General features: G+C 36.9%; 1 protein-coding gene across 3 annotated transcripts in view; it reads left to right on the top strand.

Annotated features, from left to right (window-relative positions):
• Nucleotides 1-18627, top strand: part of epha6 (eph receptor A6) — a gene marked incomplete at its 3' end in the record, with an annotated part of 171130 nt that extends 152503 nt beyond the window's left edge. The window contains exons 6-18 of one of the 3 annotated variants that reach the window (XM_082164013.1): nucleotides 5973-6097; nucleotides 6181-6343; nucleotides 6760-6868; nucleotides 8488-8558; nucleotides 8665-8790; nucleotides 9482-9667; nucleotides 11053-11114; nucleotides 13425-13634; nucleotides 14031-14195; nucleotides 15730-15923; nucleotides 16155-16304; nucleotides 17073-17181; nucleotides 17442-18627. In XM_082164013.1, coding sequence (XP_082020139.1) covers nucleotides 5973-6097; nucleotides 6181-6343; nucleotides 6760-6868; nucleotides 8488-8558; nucleotides 8665-8790; nucleotides 9482-9667; nucleotides 11053-11114; nucleotides 13425-13634; nucleotides 14031-14195; nucleotides 15730-15923; nucleotides 16155-16304; nucleotides 17073-17181; nucleotides 17442-17477 — 1706 coding nt within the window. Of the gene's footprint in view, nucleotides 1-5972; nucleotides 6098-6180; nucleotides 6344-6759; nucleotides 6869-8487; nucleotides 8559-8664; nucleotides 8791-9481; nucleotides 9668-11052; nucleotides 11115-13424; nucleotides 13635-14030; nucleotides 14196-15729; nucleotides 15924-16154; nucleotides 16305-17072; nucleotides 17188-17441 lie in introns of those variants that run through there. The other 2 variants (XM_082164014.1, XM_082164015.1) reach the window with 2 other exon arrangements.
• Nucleotides 18628-20385: the final 1758 nt, after the last annotated feature.

Consider the following 20385-nt stretch of genomic DNA (forward strand, 5'->3'; position numbering starts at 1 on the left):
CAGTTAATTGCTGCTGTTTGTGAGCCTCTGAGAGACCCGCGTGTGTTTCTGGGGGTGGATGATTTTTGAGTGTGTTTAGACAAATACTTGATCGTCTCTCATTATTCATCTCTGAATCTGAATTGGAGTTGTTTTCATTGCCGACAACAAATCAAACATGGCTTTGTCAAACTCTGTGTTGGATCTTCCCGATCTCAGAGCACCTGGTAAACTCATTCACAGTCGGAGAGATAAAACCTCAGCTGCTGTAAACAGAAAGCAAACATTCCACATGTTTAAATTAAGTCTTACACTACAAAACTTGATTAACCCTGATTGTTAATATATTACTTAACACCTGACTCACTTAGAAAATGAACTTCATATACTTGATCTTGTTTTATTAGTGGGATAGTTCACACAAAAATGAACATTCTGTCATCATGTACTCACCCTCGAGTTGTTCTAAACCGGTATGAATTTCTTAATTCTGCTGAACACAAAAGATATTTTGAAGAATGTCGGTAACCAGACAGTTGATGGACCCCATTGACTTCCATGGTAGTCAATGGGGCCCATCAACTGTTTTGTATTCTGTTATTTATATAAACTGGATTCAGATCTACATCTCTCACATGCACACCACAGTTCAGTATGTCTGGAGCCTGTGCGCTAACCACTATGCCACAACTCCACCTACACATTTCTGCTTAGCTGTAGTGAGCTCAGGTTCGCACTCTCAGAAGAGTGTGTTCACTTATTGTAACTTGACTATATGAGATACACTTAGAGGATAAGATTATAGGAGCTATAGGAAGCATTTCTGTTTAATCTTGTATATAATTCTAGGAGGGGGGGGGGGGGGGGGGAGCAATGGGAAATAGAATAAGTAGGCTATGTGCATTAACAGGGCTCTCTTTTCCCCTCGTTTCCTCTCATGAATGCAATAAATCTTTTGAAATCGACAAGACATGTAGGTGTCAGAACAGTTTCTATCTCCGATAAAACAAGAATTTAGGTTGCGTGTTCACTATGTGTGCCCACAAGCGTGTGCATGTGCATTTTAATGTGTCTCTTTTATTAAATTGTGCCACATATTCTTTTACTGTCATTTTGGTAAACTCTCTGAGAGAATGCAAGGTAAAAATGTATCTTGCGAAAACAAGCAACATCCAATTATCATATTATTAAGATTGCTTCACTAGTGTGGTATGATTTCTGATTACGAGGGAAAGTCATCATTTAGGCATTGTGCAGGTGTAAGAGTCAATGCGAGATCCCCTTTGCAGAGCAGGGAAGCTAATTAAAATAAAACTGCAGGTCAGCTCCGCATAATGACTGTACATTAGTGCCTCAGTTTTTGCCTCTTTTTTGAACGTATATGTTTGGATGTGTTTGTGTAAGCAGTTTATCCGGTTATTCTTTATTTTAAGGTGTCCGTGTTACAGTGTAATTATACATTTAAGTACTGAGTAATAATAGTACTTTCTATGTACTTTCTATAGGGTTAGGAATAGGGTTTAGGTTTAGCTGCATGTAATTACCACAGTAACATGTAACATGTGCAACAAGGACACTGTAAAATAACGTGTTGCTGTTTCTCCTTTCACTTCCTTCTTGCGTGATCCTTGGTGCTTCAGGCTAATTAACAACTAAGGCTTGTTATGACAATTCAACACACCACACTGGCAAAAGTTTAACCTTAACCTTAACCAATTCAGTTAACAAAAATACTTAAGTTTTTGTCAGGAACATCATCAAAACTTTTTTAATTTTTCAGAATCATGGCCTAGCAGTAAGCATGAAAGTTTCTGAGACGTTGAACATGAAGTTTCATTTCCTATTATTCAATAAAAAGTGTCAAATAACCCAAACCCAATCAATAGTTCAAAAAGAGACTTTTATGTCCATATCAATATTACACTTCTGTTTGGGGTCGCTAAAAGTATATTTTTGTCTTTTTTAATACTTTGTGCTTTGACTGAGTATCGAAGATATTAGCCACTTTTACTTGACTGCATTTTCATCAAGTATACAGCATGTTCATTTTTTTTTATTTGTAATTACTCATTACATTTTGCTATTACATTTTGCATGGCACCTAACTTTTTCTGCAGCAGTTAATTTCTGCTGCAAAATAAGTGATATCGCCATCTACAGAGCATTGAAGGTACATTGTATCTTGTGCATTTTGCCCTTTCTCAGCCAAACTTGTCAACAAGGCTACTTTATGTGAATGTGAGTGCATAAGCAGGTAGTTACTGAATCGCATATATGAGATAAGGACATGGTTTCAGCCAGTGATGAGGCCGAAACCAGAACATCCAGTGCAAGTTGGCTTTGACTGTTTAATATGACCTAATATTGTTTTATTTATCCCTTATACCGAAGAGACCTTTTTAGAGGATATTGGTTCACTTATGCCCTTTTTGAGCTCTTGAGCTTAACTGAGACTGTGTTTGTAGACGTTTAAGAGGCTGTTGTGTCGAGCTTGATTTATTGCAATATTAGGTTGTTCAGTTTTATTTCGATTTCAGAAACAATGTGATTTTTCACCCCAATCTCTTCACTGGCATGTCTCTTGGGTGTTGAGGACTAGTACATCTTTGAGCCTAAATTTAGTACCAGTAAAATACTTTGGTATTGGCATTGGTGACTTGTAAGTTATCTCTACTTTTACTTAAGTATGGTTTTCAGGTACACTTTACACCTCTGTCAATGTTAAAACAGTCTCTTATGCTCATTTATTTGATCAAACATGCAGTAATTTACAAGTAGCCTACAATTTAAAATAACTGTTTTCTAACATATTTTAAAATGTAATTTACTGTATTCCTGTCATGACAAAGCTGAATTTTCAGCAGCCATTACTCCAGTCTTCAGTGCCACATGATCCAATATGCTGATTTGGTGCTCAAGAAACATTTCTTATTATTATCAATGTTAAAAAAATATTAATTTTTTTGTGGAAACTGTGATACTTTTTTCAGAATTCTTTGATGAATCAACATTTTTGTAACATTATAAATGTCTTACTGTCACTTTTGATCAATTAATTGCATCTATGCTGAATAAAAGTATCGAAACATAAATAAATTACTGACCCCACTTTTTTTAACGGTAGTGTTTGTGTTTCAGAATGGTTTCTGACTTATTGTCCAACATGTCATTAATGATTAAGATAGATACAGATAAATATTGAATAAATTGTGAAGTAACCCTCAGCTGTCCTTCACTGGGTCTGTTTTGAGTCATAATGTCATTTTGTTTTTGCAGCCAAGTTCATCCTCCTGCCCTTTCACTGGCTGACAACTCCAGCTAAGTTCAGGCAGTCACAGAATCAGAAATATACTCTTTTTTTGCCCTCTCTGTTCCTGGATAATATTCCATTCTGAAATCAATCTCTACCTCTGTAAATAGAGACATGATGAAGCTTCATTATTTATTAAGGTGCTGCCTGTTCTCCACAGTCGCTCTGACTTCAATATTTTTGTGCAAACCTACATGTTTCCTCCTCACGCATGTCTAAAGTAGTCAGATGTCACAGACTGTCCGTCCCTTCTCAATAAAAGATGAGCTGTCTCTCATGAGAGAGATCCAGCACGTAGCTTCTCCCGCCGCAGTCAAATCAGACAAACAACATGGGGTTTTCATCAAACACCGTTCCAATATATCTCCAACGCGCAAATTTGTAGAGACATAGTAGATGGAAGATAGACAGCATTGCACATTTAGATAAAGCCCTTGTGGTTGCCGAGAGAGACAAACAGACAGAGAGATTGTGTCACAGGTGGTAACCTTAGCAAAACCGATGTCTTATTCTCTTATTTTCTTTCCAAATCACTTTGCTGATATCCCACAGGATCTCAGGCAGTTCCGCCCAATACTGCACATCACTGAACGCCGCTCTCTGCTGTTTACCGGCTGCCTAAATCCTCTCTCTCTCTCTCTCTCTCTCTCTCTCTCTCTCTCTCTCTCTTTGCAACTTTGCTATACCTAAAACCCTCCCGTTCCCTGTCCACCCCTTATATTTTCCCAGCTGTTTTAACAGTGAGAGATTGATTACTTTGACAGAGGTTGTGATTACCGTGCTGGCAGTCTCTGTGGGCTTCCAGAGTGAATATTTACCTGGGAGAAATTCAATCAAGCTGGCTAATGCCATTCACCCACTACTTTAATCTGCTCCAGGATTCAATTAGAGATGGGCTCCACCTACCTGTGGGCGTCATTTCAGTCGATGGGGTGAAAGGGACGGAAAAAAGCGAAATGGTTTCTGTTAAAGCATACAGTATTAGAAAGAAGCAGCAAACAGTTTTTGTGGTGTACACGATTGTTCGAGCGTGTTTAAGTATGAATGTGCACGTACCATCATCTTAAGTGCAGAGGCTTATAGACTTCACTAATTGTGCTAATTGCAAATGGCTTTAGACACAGAGCCTTAATGGATTTTCCTTGTGTTTTTTTCTTTTTTTCTTGGGTTCTTCCACCTGACTGAGCCATGACTGAGTGCATTATCTTCACATAGTATAAGCAGAGCTTCAAAGCAAAAGTTTCAAAAGCTTGTGTAAAAAAAACACACCAAAAAAACACACACACATTTCTCTTAAATTGAAACAAAGTATCAGAGCTTGATTTGTTTTGCAATCACATGTGCTATGATAACCAAAGCTTTTTGGCTGAAAACCACATTACCCAAGTGACTCCTTATATCCGATTTAAGCACATTTAAAGCTGCTGTCTGTAACTTTTTTTGTGTACAACATTTACAAAAAAAATTATAATAAGCGAGTACATCAAGAATCCATTTTTCAAACCATGTTTTTGTCTAATCCTGAATCACTATGGTACACCTATAATACGTGTTTATATTCGGACTATTTTAGACCGGTATAGGTCGTAACACTGCGGAGTAGCCCAATACCTGCGTCATAGACATAAACAGAGAGAAGTAACTCCGGCTACAATGTTCTTCCGCAAGATGCATGCAGTTCTAGAAGTTTTGCTTTCTTATTAATATATGTTGAGATTGTACCTACAGTAAATAAACATAAAATTCTTGATTAAAGGGGACATATCATGAAAAACTGACTTTGTCTGTGTTTAAATGCTTTAATCGGGTCCCCTGTGCATAAAAAAGTGACAACCCAGTAACTTTGTTTTGGTAAGCCTTTCTCTGCAAGCATGTCAAAAAAAAATAAGCCGATCAGATTCCGCTCCCCTTCTGACATAGGAAGGGGATCTTATTATGATATTACCGCCCCTTTAATCTGCACATTTACACCCACGCCGCCGCCATTTGGTTTCGCAAGCGACAACAGTGTAACCAGTTCTAACACAATGGCAAAAGTTGGAGCAAAGCATGCAAACCGTTCTGTCGTTGGCTGCACAGACGAGTACAGAACACTATTTGACCAAAAAATGTCACAGCTGTCTTATGAAGACTTCGGGGAAACATGTAAACTTGTGCAAAAGTTAAACATGACAGTACATGCAAGTCAATGAGATGAATCAATGTAACTCCACAACAACTACATAAATGTATCCACTAACCATTCAGTCTAAAAGTTGCAACCTCTTCCCGAGTCTCTCCGTAAGGTTTCACATACACATTCTGGGGACACCATAGATTTATATCACATCTTGTGAAAAGGGGCATAATATGTCACCTTTAAAGACATTTAAGTGGGGTTTACATTATGTGCATTTACTGTTTCAATTTTTCAATCAATTTACAGCATTGATTAATATACAATTGAATTAGAGACACCCAAGCGTGTTGTTTTAAAGCATATTGTAAAAGGACCTATTATAGCCCATGGCGTTATGAGACAATGGCTCTGTTGGTGCTGTTTATCTTTTTGAGCACCATATGGGAGTAAAGTTACCTGTGTAGAAAAGCTTTGAGTAACAAACCCATTTTCAGCACATGTTTATGGAAAGCCCCGTTGCTTTAGTTAAATCACCCTCACTAACTAGTTGTTTTTACCTCTCAGGTCCATCTCTGGTAGGTGTGGTGAGAAAGGACTGGGCATCTCAAACTAGTATCGCCCTCTCCTGGCAGGAAACTGAACTGCCACATGCTGCCATCCTGGACTACGAGATCAAATATTATGAAAAGGTAACTCACCAAGACTGAAAACATCTTTACATAATAAACGTTACATAAGATCATTATGCTAAATAAAATCTCTTTATGTTTAGGAACAGGAACAGTTAAGTTACTCCTCTACACGTACAAAATCTCCAAGCGCAATAGTGACAGGACTAAAGCCCTCAACGGTTTACGCGTTCCATGTGCGCGCTCGTACCCTGGCTGGCTTCAGCAGTTACAGCCCCAAGTTTGAGTTCGCCACAGGAGACGAGAGTAAGCGTTTCTCTAAAAATGCCTCATTTCAATACCTGTTAGCCTAAAACGCTGCAGTTATGTCCAATTTTCTAAGATTGTGGTCAAACCATGTCGGCTGCGTGAGTAGAGTTTAAAAAAAAATTTTGACAGGAACATTTTCTGTTTACCATGAATACTTAAGTGCACAGAATGTATGTAAACACCTACCAACCTCTCTCCTGGCATTAAGGCTATTTCTGAGTCTGATAGAATGAGCTTGTGGACATCATGAATGCCAGTCTGCAACTGTTACACAACCCCACGGACCAAAACGATCACATGAATGTGTGAAAAAGTGACTTTATAGTTTTGTGCTTCTTTGTTTTTTTCTTCTCTCTTTCTCTCTCACATGCACACAAACGCACTCACTCACTCACTATCTTTCACTATGTCAGACTCTGAGGAGGCAGCTGATCAGGGCCAGGTGTTGGTGATTGTTACAGCCACAGTGGGGGGTTTCTCTCTCCTCGTCATTCTTACCCTCTTCCTTCTCATCACTGGCAGGTAATTAGGGAGCAAATAATGAGAGGGCAGATTTGATTCTCTACGCTCCAGGATTGATGAACAGATGTTGTTTCTATCTATCTATCTATCTATCCATCCATCCATCCATCCATCCATCCATCCATCCATCCATCCATCCATCCTGCATCCATCCATCCATCTATCCATCCATCCATCCATGTATCTATCTATCTATCTATCTATCTATCTATCTATCTATCTATCCATCATCCATCTCTGTCTGTCTGTCTATCCATCCATCCATCCGTCCATCCATCCGTCCGTCCGTCCATCCATCCATCCATCCATCCATCCATCCATCTATCTATCTATCCATCATCCATCTCTGTCTGTCTGTCTATCCATCCATCCATCCATCCATCCATGTATCTATCTATCTATCTATCCATCCATCCGTCCGTCCATCCATCCATCCATCCATCCATGTATCTATCTATCCATCCATCCATCCGTCCGTCCATCCATCCATCCATCCATCCATGTATCTATCTATCTATCCATCCATCCATCCATCCATCCATGTATCTATCTATCTATCTATCTATCTATCTATCTATCTATCTGTCCATCATCCATCTCTGTCTGTCTGTCTATCCATCCATCCATCCATCCGTCCATCCATTCGTCCGTCCGTCCGTCCGTCCGTCCGTCCATCCATCCATCCATCCATCCATCCATCCATCTATCTATCTATCCATCATCCATCTCTGTCTGTCTGTCTATCCATCCATCCATCCATCCGTCCGTCCGTCCGTCCGTCCATCCATCCATCCATCCATCCACCCATGTCTCTGTCTGTCTGTCTATCTATCTATCTATCTCTGTCTGCCTATCTATCTATCTATCTATCTATCTATGTCTATCTATCTGTCTGTCTGTCTGTCTGTCTGTCTATGGATGTCATGGATATGTATTTTCTTTCATTCACTAATTTACCCTTAATTTAGCTCCTTGCTTATCCATCCATCTCCTAATAGGCCTGTTGGCCACGGAGCACCTTTCTATTTTCCGATTGGCTGAGCCATGTCGCTGCCTAATTAGTCGGAATGCTGCAGCCTCCCGGCAGCGGCCGTGTGTGCTGCCATGAAATGGCCTGCTGTGAGACTGACAGCAAGCTTAAACATGCCACACAGTCCTGTGATTCGCAATATCAGCATGTGCAGCGCGCTGTGTGAAACCTCAGTCAGCCAGACCCTGTGCCATCACATCCTCGCACAGCTGCAGGGGCTGATGGCACCGTGTTCAGCTGCTCCTGCAGATTTGTGAGCAGCTCTCAAATAAATCAAGAGCTCTTGATGATGGACAGAATCAGTGTCCTCATTTGTCGAGAAAAGAAATCAAATTACAAATGAACACTTCTGAGAAGTTCTCTCTGGAGTAGCATCATTTTAATTTCATCATTTGAGGGTTTTGAGGAGCCATTTACCCATATGTCTTGAGTTTTTATGGTTACCAATCATGAGTGCTGTCCACTCAGGCCCACAGACAGAAACACTGACTTCAGAACCACGGACAGTGCTGAAGTCTCTAAATGTGTTAAATGTGGACAGTATGTCAACAAAATCATCGATCAATTACATTTCTCTTTTCTTGAACAGGTGTCAGTGGTACATAAAATCTAAGATAAAGTCAGAAGACAAAAAAAGAACGCAGTATCAAAATGGTCATGGTATGAGACCTTAATTACACACTCACTCACATACTGTATTTTTTTTTTCATATTTTCTCCAAAAAAGAAAAAAAAAAATATTTCAACCTTTGACCTGTTTTTATAGTGCCATTCCCAGGATTAAAGACTTACATTGACCCAGACACTTATGAGGACCCTTCACAAGCCGTTCATGAGTTTGCCAAGGAAATCGATCCATCTCGTATCCGAATCGAAAGGGTCATCGGAGCAGGTCAGAGCTCTTTTTACAGCTCACTTCACTCTGTGCCTCAGCAGCCCATAATCCACTCCAGCTATTTATGCAGCATGATCTAAACTGAAAATGTGTCATTAAATAGATTTCTTCATTCGTCTTTCTCTCCTTTAGTCTCTAGATCTTGGCTTTGGTTTCTCTTTTGTGTCTAATTAAAATATATTTAAGATCATTTTCACAGTTAAGATCTTAAATGTCTCTCTGAAAAATCACTTTGTTATTCTCAGAAGACAAAATGATTAGAATCTAATCTTCTGTGAGATAAGTAGGAAATAATTCAGTGGGAAATAATTGTCAAAAGGAGAGCCTTTGTAAAGTGAACATGTTTGTTTGATATAGTTTGACTGCCACCTAGTGGATAAGTATATGAAGAGTTCAGATGCAAAAGCCTCTAAATGCCATCTGAAATTTTCTTATAGAATGATCATTTTTATTAAGCTTGTATATTTAAGTTCAGTAATTTCACTTAAATGACAATTAATAGGTAATCTTCATTGCCATTTAAGTGAAATTATTGAATTTAAATATACAAGCTTTATAAAAATGATCATACTATAAGAAATTTTCAGATGGCATTTAGAGGCTTTTGCATCTGAACTCTTCATATACAAGTGCAAGCGGGAACCCTAAATACTACGACAGTGAGTATGGACTTTAGTGTGTTCTGCAGGCGAGTTTGGGGAGGTGTGTAGTGGCCGTCTCCGTATCCCAGGGAAAAAGGAAATTCCCGTGGCTATAAAGACTTTGAAGGGAGGATACACTGAACGTCAGAGACGGGACTTCCTGCGAGAGGCGAGCATCATGGGACAGTTTGATAACCCTAACATCATCAGGCTGGAGGGCGTGGTCACGAAGAGTAAGGAACTTTCTGACTTCTTTTACATTCTGAAGATGCAAACGGCTATTTAATAGGTCACTGATAACATACACTACTGTTCAAAAGTTTGGAGTCCGTAAGATTTTTTAAATGTTTTTGAAAGGAGTTTCTTATACTCACCAAGGCTGCATTTTTTCCCCATCAAAAATGCAAAAATATTAAATAAATAAAACATTAATATATTGTAATATTATTACAATGTAAAATAATAATAACAATAATGTTCTATTTGTAATATTATTAAAGAAAAATATGTGTACAAAAAACACGTAATTTCTATTATAATTTATTTATTTTATTTTAATTATTTATTTTGCATGGGCTTTTTTTAATTACTCCCAAAAGTTAAGATAACTTCTTAGTTTTGTCAGTTCATACTGTATACATTGGACAAATCAATTGGATAAAGACAGTAAATTAAGTATAGTTTACTGAAATCAAAAAAGTGCAGTCTTCGGGTTCATATTAACCTTCAGAAATCATTCCAATATGCTGATTTGGTGCTCAATAAATATTTCTTGTTGAAAACAGTTGTGCTACTTAATATTTTTGTGCAAACTGTGATGCATTTGTTTCAGTATTATTTGATAAATAGAAAGTTCAAAACAACAGCATTTATTTGAAATAGAAATCATTAGAAAACATTAAATGCATTTACTGTCACTTTTGATCAATTTAATGAATTATTGCTGAACAAAAGTATACATTTCTTTAACAAAAAATCTTACAGACCCCAAGCTTTTTAACTGTAGTGTAATACCCTTTATTCATGAGTGTAATACAACTCCAGCAAACACAGCTGTGTCTGAAACGCATGGCAGGCAATGCATAAATAAAACAGATACGGAAATTGTGAAGATGTGTATTGCTGATGGAAGATACAAATTGAAACTGATTACAGAATAACTTGAATCATCATCAGCCAAAACCTGTTTTCTCTCGGTAAAAAAACAAACATGTTTCTCCGCTATGTTTGCTACACCCACAGATTCTGTCTGACACGCACACAATCAATGATTTCACCCCACACATCGAACTGCCTTCAACCTCCATAATGAGCCAGAAAAAAACTACTTTCTCAGTCTGAGGGTCTAGTGGTATATCATGTCTTTCATCTATTCTACCATTCACTACCATGCTACTAGATATTAAATCCATTATATAGCAGCATAATACACTGATTTAGAGCAGCATCACTGATTTCATTGAAACTAAGTACTGATGATGAAGGCAAAAGTGAACTTTTGGGTTTGACTTGTGGTCAAAGACAGGCAGTAATGTAGCAATGTCTGTCCCATTTCCTTCTGTTTCTTTCTCTGTAACTTAGTCCATTACTTACAGGTGTCCTTTTTTCCTCTTTGTAGGTCGGCCTGTGATGATAGTGGTGGAATACATGGAGAATGGCTCCTTGGACTCTTTTCTGAGGGTACATTCAATAGAAATATGGCATACCACACTCAACATTTCTCATAAACAGCGCCTAACTACAAAGAGCATTTTGCAATTTGCCAGCAGATGTATAGTTAATATGAAATGCTTTTGGAAATTTGCATGTCTTGCAATGTGACAATTTAAAACAGTGGTTCTTAAACAGGGGTCCAAAGCAAGGCAAAACAAGCAATAAAATAATACTAAATTACTAAAAATCAAGATATTTCTTATTTTAATTCACTCCTCAACAACTCTTTTTTTAGGAACCAGGGTTCCTAATTTTAAAAGTGTGATTTCTATAACTGTAAACGCCATTATAGGAATAAAATCTGATTCGAAGGCCGATTGCATCACCGCTGCGCAATGAAGGCTGTCCCAATTCGAAGGATCCTTCAAATGCGGTCTTGAAATGCGTCCTTAGTTTCGAGCGCAATGAATAATACAACAGATCAATCCTTCGCGTCCTACTCTACCCCAGAATTCATCGCGCGTCAATGACGACAGATTTTCTTAGAGAATTTGCACTTTTAACACTTTTAAATGTAAGTATTGGGTTTCAACATGAATTGAAAATTCGAATAGTCTAATGTATCTAATGATACAAATGTAAGAATAAAAAAATAAATATATATATATATATATATATATATATATATATAAAGCAGTTCAAATGATGACTTACATCTTACCAAGATGTGATTTTAAATAGTTTATGCTCTTTATTATGTACATAAATGCACCAAGGTGAACATATCTAGACAGGTTTTGAACCCTGTTTTGTTTTTAGGTAGGCTAGTTGAATATAAAAAGTCCAGTACAAACACTGCCACTCATCAACGGCAGCTTTCGGAGTTGCTAGGAGACAAGAACAGTCCTCTGTAGGCTAGATCGTCCCATTTAACAGCGCTCGGTCCGACCGCGTTGCCTTCAAAGCGTTGCCTTCAAAGTCCGATTGCTTCGAAGGATGCAGCCTCTGAATTTGGAATGCAGCCAAAGTCTCATAACTCAATGAGCATTTGTCAAGTGAAGTCAAGTCACAAGTGTAGCCCTTTATACAATAGAGATTGTTTCAAATCAGCTTTACAGGGATAAACAGGAAAATAATGATCCACTGATAAAAACATAGTTCAATTATGTGTAAAGCAGCTCTAAAAAGAAAATAGTGATTCCACTGAGGTCAGTTCAGTGTTTATTCACTTCTGTTTAATGACTGTGTAAAGTTCATCAATTATGGAATTAGTTCAATTCAGTATTCAGTACTGGAGAAAACAGTGTCAGCTCAGCTCAGTTCTCATCTAATAGTCCCAGTACAGTCAAATCAATAATTTTGATGAATACATACATTTTTCTAACTATGCCAGCTATCCAGTGAATAACAAATGACTGGAAAAGTCATGGGGCCTTTGAATTGTTTTGGATGGGTGAGCTCTTGGAGTCAAAAAGGTCGAGAACCACTGGTCTATATGCCATTTTGCTTATTATTTTACTACAGTAGGTATGATCATTGTTTCTGATTCCTTTTTCTTAACTGTTATATTAATAGTTAGTTTATTTCTTTTGAAGAAATACAGATTAAGAATTTGTCATGGACTAAAAATATCCAGTTCATAAGAGTCATATGTTTGTGTATCAGACTAAATGGTTCTGTTTTAGATTTACTAAACAAACCTGCTAATACAAGTCATTTGTTCAGGAATCGGGCTACATTGTTCACTGTATGTTCCAGGCTTTAGATTCAGTAGTGTTGAACAGCAATGCAGGGAAAATGTTGAAAGTATTTCATTATGGTTTCATCCACATTCCACCACAAACGCACCTTAAATAACACCGAACATCATGAAAATCATTTGGTTTCAGTATTTGAAAAAATAGATCCAGTTGTGAGAAAGATTCTTCGTTATCGGTTCATAACTCCAGTTATTACATGTTATTACATGACTAAACTTTTATTGAGAGACTACGTGGAATATTTATATTTTCAGAAGGCAATTTATCACACCACAGAACCATTTGAAATGAACTAGTCAAGGATAAATGGCGATTTAATCCATTCATGTAATGCACCTATTTTATATTGTCTTTTATACTATTTATGAAATCCTTTTTGTTTTGTTTTTGGATGTTTAAAAAAGGCCAATGAACATTTTATGCATTAACTACCCAAACAAAAACTAATATTCTTTTTGGTTTTTGCAATCAGGTCTGGTTAAAGTTGAATATGTTTTTTATTCATTGTGATCAAATATAGACATCTCCAACTCTTTTTTTTCCCCCATCCTTTGGCTCCTCTTCTTGCCTTTTGTAGAAGCATGACGGGCACTTCACCGTGATCCAGCTGGTTGGTATGCTGCGTGGCATTGCCTCTGGTATGATGTACCTGTCCGACATCGGCTATGTCCACCGGGACCTGGCAGCACGAAATATTCTTGTGGATGACAACCTGGTGTGTAAAGTGTCGGACTTCGGTCTGTCCAGGGTGCTGGAGGACGACCCGGAGGCAGCTTACACCACCACAGTAAGCCACATACACCCACTTCAATATTGGTTCATTTAAATTCAGGACTGTTCAGAGTTAATAACAATCTGTGCGTCTTAGACAGCCAAAGCTGATCCAAAATCTCTGGAGCTTAGCACTACTCTGCTTGTTGTGTGTTATTGAATGGGATTGGGTTGATCTAAGCAGTATAACACCAGATTAAGGGCTTATTCTGAGGAGTGATTAAGTAATTAGATTTATAATAAGATGCTAAATGAGTCTGAATCGTTCTGAACTTTTTTTATACAGGGGTCTGAGTGTGTTGCTTCAAAACTCAATTATGACTCATCATTACATAACAAGCAATCTGCATCTCCTTTGATTGCCTATACACACAAATCTATTGGTTGCTTGATATTATCATGAAAAGAAAAGATTTTGTTTTGTCAGGGGGGTAAAATCCCTATCCGCTGGACTGCTCCGGAGGCAATTGCATACAGAAAGTTTTCCTCAGCCAGTGATGCTTGGAGCTACGGTATTGTCATGTGGGAAGTGATGTCATATGGGGAACGGCCCTACTGGGAGATGTCCAATCAAGATGTGAGTAACTTGGGCTATTCTTATTACTAAATTCTAGGCAGGCAGGCAGTTGTTGTGTTTTTTGTTGTTGTTGTTGTTGTTGGTTTTACCATAATTAGACTTTATATATATATATATATATATATATATATGTACTGTATATGAATTAAGTTGTGGATGATGCTTTTTTTTTTTTTTGGAGATTAGGTCAAAGTTCTTTAATCATTTAAATCAGAGGTCTTCAATCCTGCTCCTGGAGGGCCACTGTCCTGTAAAGTTTAGTTCCAACCCTAATCAAACACACCTGAGTCAGGTCATCAAGCTCTTCAGAATCATAGATATCATATAATAAAGGCTAGATGTCTCGTCCGCGCTGCTGGCCAATGGAGGTCGACGTCCACACACGGCGGCCATCTTGCCACAGGGAGCTCGCTCACTCGTAACATTGTTTTTAATGGTGCATGTACTTTTTAAATAACCATAACTTGCTAAATTTTCTACCGATTTTCAAACGGTTTGGTTTGTTATAAACGTCAGAGATGTAGTTATGACACTGCATACTTATCAATAAATATAATATTATATATTTAAACATGTTCAAGCATCCAGAATTATAGCCACGTTAATAACGTTTGTAAGAAACCAAACCGTTTGTAAATCCGTCAAGATTTCAGCGAGATAAGAGGATTTGTGTTCGTGCTGATCACTCACCTTACTTCAGATACCACAGAGCTCGCCAGAAAGCTTCCCTGTGACAAGATGGCCGCCGGGTGATGCCGTTCGAGACTCCGCCTTAAGACATCTAGCCTTATATGGATATCTATGTTCAGAATCGCTTGAATATTCAAAGGCAGGTGTGCTGAAGCAGGTTGGAACTAAACTCTGCAGGAAAGTGGCCCTCCAGGAGCAGGATTGAAGACCTCTGATTTAAACCTTCAAATGCTATGTTATATTTCAAATTGTGCCATAAAATATATTTTCAGTGTTAAAATAAATTTTTTGGTTAAATGCAAAATTTATTTTCTAAAATATATTCTGAACAATATAAATATAATGAGAAAATGACATGTAACAATGTAAATATATTTCAAGATCTAGTATTTGCAATGTATTTATTTGGCCATTTCAAATATTTTCAAATATTATATATATATATATATATATATAGCACATATAATATTTTTTAAATATATTTAAAGTACATCTGAAAATATATTTAATCTCCCAGAATCCCTTTTCCTGTTAGATTTCTCAGATTTTTTTATTATATTTGTTTTAATTGCCATTTTAAATCATCTTCCCTTGGGATGTGGCCAATTCTAATTCAATTTAAAACACATATTCTGTGCAATTATAACATGTGGAACCGTGTTATGCCTTTAGTTTATTCATTACTGTTCTCGGCTTCTCGCTAATTATTTTATACACCCAAACACTGGCGGATCCAGTAATTGGCTGAAGTATTTTAGACCTCTGATGGCCTCCCTAAAATTGCATTAATAAAATGAACTTGTAGAATTTATATCCCAGTAAGGTTCTGTGTATCTTTCTGCAGGTAATTCTGTCTATAGAGGAGGGCTACAGACTCCCTGCGCCCATGGGCTGCCCCGTGGCCCTGCACCAGCTCATGCTTCTCTGCTGGCAGAAGGAACGCAGTCGACGACCTCGGTTTAGTGACGTGGTCAGCTTCCTAGACAAGCTGATCCGCAATCCCAGCAGCCTGCTCACACTGGTGGAGGATGTAAATAGGTAGAACGATCACAACAACATTATAAAATCTACATTTTACTTAATTGTTTACTAGATTATAAGTGCCAGTATTGAAATGACCATTTTAAACTGAAATTGTTAGTATTTACTTACAGAAAACTCTGATTAAACTTGACTGTTGTCTCTTGCCTCGTGGAAAAGCCTTGCAAATTTCCTTGCATGTCAGACTGTTGTTGTTTCACATAGAGAATTTGTTGCATGTTTAAACAGCTTCCCGGAATCCCCTGAGGATTTGCCAGACTACCCTCTCTTCATATCCATCGGTGATTGGTTGGATTCCATTAAAATGAGTCAATACAAGAACAACTTCATAGCAGCAGGGTACACAACCCTGGATTCCATATCCACCATGAGTATTGAGTGAGTGCTACTGCGAGTTCTGTTCATTGCTTTGTACATTGTAACATCATATTTCTAATCAGTCTTATGAGCCTTAGAAATGCATGTATTATAATAGGCAGTAGGCTTTATAGGATTAAAATAATAATATTTTATAATAATAAACGGCTAACATGATTAATTAGCCTAGGTAAATAATCTAAAACAAGCTAATTAATATTCATTAAAGGGATAGTTCACCCAAAAATGAAAATTAGCCCATGATTTACTCACCCTGAAGCCATCCTACTGTAGGTGTATATGACATTCTTCTTTCAGACTAATACAATTGGAGTTATATAAAAAAAAAAATGTCCTGACTCTTCCAAGCTTTATAATAGGAGTGAATGGCTGTATGTCTTTGGAAGTCCATCAAAGTGCATCTATTCATGATTAAAGTGTTCCACGCATCTCTGGGGGTTTATAAAGGCCTTCTGAAGTGAAGCGATGCTTTCGTGTATGAAAAATATCTATATTTAAAACTTTATCGTCTAAAATAACTAGCTTCCGGCAGACGGCTGTACGCATCTGGGTGAGTAAATCATGGGCTAATTTTCATTTTGGGGTAAACTATCACTTTAACTATCCCTTTTAAGCTCCCTCACTCTACACTAGACAGTAGCGTAGATCTAACATTGAATGGTTTAAATGACTTTTATATTAATATTCACACCCTTTATAATCATCTCATGAACTTGCCAATTATGTAACCCAGTTTCAAATGTCTCACCCTCATTGTTTTCTAAACAGTGATGTAAGAAGAATCGGAGTGTCTCTGATTGGCCACCAGAGGAGGATAGTGAGCAGCATACAAGCACTACGACTGCAGTTCCTCCACATTCAACAGAATGGCTTCCATGTATGAAAATACACATATACACATACACATACACATACACTCATACAAACGCTTATCCCAGCAACGCTAGACCTCACACACACTCTCGAGGTCTGGGCTGACTGACTGTCATGAGAAGTGCTCCACAGCTTCAGTTTCTATCAAAATCCAGTGAAGATTTCCAGTTGAAACACATACATAAGAAAGCAATCTCAAAGACCCTGAAGAAACATGCTAAATGTCATGAATTGTTTGTCTTCTTGGTAAACTGTGTGTAACAGGAAAACTGGACCGTTTACCCAGAGGAACCACAGTAAACAATGGAACAATGGCACCATTTAATTGTTATGAAGATGTCATCTGTCAATCATCCTGCAAGTTCTGTGATTGACTGGACTCCAAATCTGAGAACTTTGAATAGTATATTTGCTATTTTAATGTATTAAATTATGTGTCTTAAGAGATTTTTTCTGGTTTATTCATCGAGCTTCTTCCTGAGCCTCTAAAACGAGAGACTATGGATCTGTTGAATGTCTTCAACTTTAAATGGCTATTATACATTGTTTATCACATCTGATATTTATCCTGATATTTATATGTATATGTGAATTTGTTTCTTTTTTTGGTTGCATTTTGTTTAGTTATTTTTCTAAGCAATATGTGCAGTCTTTAGAAAACCAAGAAAAGAGCCAAGGTAGTGAAGTGAGAGCTTTATCTTGCTCTGTTTAAAAAAAAAAAAAAAAAGCCACACAAAACCATTGACTTCCTCAGGCTGTCGGCGAGGTGGTAAAAGTCTGACCTTTCAGAAGACTGTAAGCCATTTTCTTACTCCTGTGCACCACAGTCAAATTGAACAAACTTATACAAATCCACTCAGACCGAGATTTGAGAACTGCACACATTTGTTCAGTCTGCTATGGTGTACAGTATCTATAGACACCTCTGATATTTTATCAGTTTGCCTTGCGATTATGAAACTTTTGTCAGTGGAGAAACATTGAGGTAACGGGTTGCAGTAAAATGTTCTCATATAGAGAGCATGACAATATAGCACTCTGCATGTTGGCAAGTATTTTTTTCCCAACACAGCAGACCTACATACACACATAACTTCAATGGCAACATACACATTTGCAGTCTCCTTCGCTTCCACCAGACAAACAAACGCACAATACCGTACCATGTTCTGTAGCTGATATATGCCCCCATTCTTTGACAGGCTCTTTGTACCTCAACACATGTTCGGGACACTGAAGCCACTTGACAAACTTCAAGTTGCAATGTGCAAATGTCAAAAGCGCAAGAGATCCGAGTGATTACTTCAAGCAGGGCAAGGGAAATCTCTGGGTAATCAGGTCATAATGTATTGTTCATAGTAAACTAATTGTACATTATTTTTTATAATTTATAAAGAGTACAGAGAGATAAAGGTGATATAGGTTGAATGTTTGTAAAAATAAATGATAACAGATATTTTTGTGTTGTGTTTTGAGTTTCACAATCAAAAAAAAAAAAATGCAAATATGAACTGTGGGTTTGCGTTCTAAAATGTTACGTTAACATGACAGTAAGATGTCATTTGTTAACATTAGTTAAGATTAACTAACAATGCTCAATACATCTACAGCATTTGATAATCTTCACTCGTGTTCATTTGGACATTTAATACATGTTTTAAATGTTCAAATGTTGTAACATTACTGAATGCACTATGAACTAATATGACATAACAAACAATGAACAATAGTATTTTATTAACTAACATTAATAAAGATTAATAAATGCTGTAAAACACATATTGGTCATCGTTAGTTCAGATAATGCATTAAATAATGTTAACAAATGAGACCTTATTGTGTTACCAATTCAATACGAAATCATAAAGATGCTACATTCAAGTTAGTTGTAACACTAGTTAGGTCATTTGTACAGTTTTCATTTGAACAGTTCTGAGGAACAAACCAAGTTTTATCTGAACCTGGCTGCAGTTTCAGCCTACAAAGATTTTCCTTTCCATTGTTGTAAACTGTTATCATGCCTAACCTGACAAAGCAACTGCAGGTTGTAACAACAGATTTGACTATTTTCTTACAACAACAGCCTTTTCAAAATGTCTGCTGAAACTCAACTGTGACACAATTGTCAATAATGAGTGTAATGATGGTTTTCAAAAATTATTATTCTCTCTCCACCCCTTTCTATATTGAACTATATAGTTGGCTCACTGTATTAAAAAAAGTTGCTGCCTTAAATTAAGTACAATCAACTTGGATGTTTAAGTCATTTCAACTTAAATTACATTAAACTGACTTCAAAAATTTGTTCTTGAATAATTTTATTTTTATTTTTTATTATTATTTTTTTTTATTAGACAATTGCTTAACTTATTTTGATGGGTTAAAGGTATGTAAAAACATGTTGTCATAACTTAATTTGTAAAATTATATGATCGATAAGTTATGACAACATTTGTTTTTACATTGCTTTAACTAAAAATTTAAGGCAGCAACAATAATCAAAATATTAACTAATTCCTGTTAAGGGAATTGGGCTTGATGCAGGAAATGAAAAATCTGATCAAATCAATATACCTTTACTAACATATGAGTAATATATGAGTACATATTGGTCTGCTAAGTATTTAAAATGTGACACTGGAAACAAAGATGGGTATATACACATTAATGACAACATGTTGTGTGACAAACTTTGTTTCAGCTTACCTGTGTTACAGTCATTTATTAATTTATTTTAATAAACCAAACGACCTTAATAATGAGGATTTATTCAACAGAACTTTTAGCCCTGTGGACTTTTAAAATTTTGGAAGAAAACAAACTCTATTACAAAAACTTTAATATGTTTAATTTGTCTATAATGTCCAGCAATGGATACAGTACAGTACAGCATAAGAATTGTAATTTTTCCTCTTAAAGTCATGAACATCATCATGAATTTCACTTCCACTTTATTTGCTTTTAGACTCATCGTTTTGCTAAGGCTCGTATAAACAGCTCCTATTTTATGTACCCTATGCGCAAAATTAAATATGATTTTCAAACTCTTGAAACTAACAAAACTTGCAAAACTCTTGCATATACTCTTCACTAACGCTGTCTTGTGTTATAGCTAATTGAATTGTTAGGTGTAGGGAAATATAGCAAACAATAACCATTCTCACACGGTAAACATTGAATGAGTGTATGGTTATATCACTCTTATTTT

Source organism: Leuciscus leuciscus, assembly GCF_965113295.1.
Source record: "Leuciscus leuciscus genome assembly, chromosome: 3".
Lineage (NCBI taxonomy): Eukaryota > Metazoa > Chordata > Actinopteri > Cypriniformes > Leuciscidae > Leuciscus > Leuciscus leuciscus.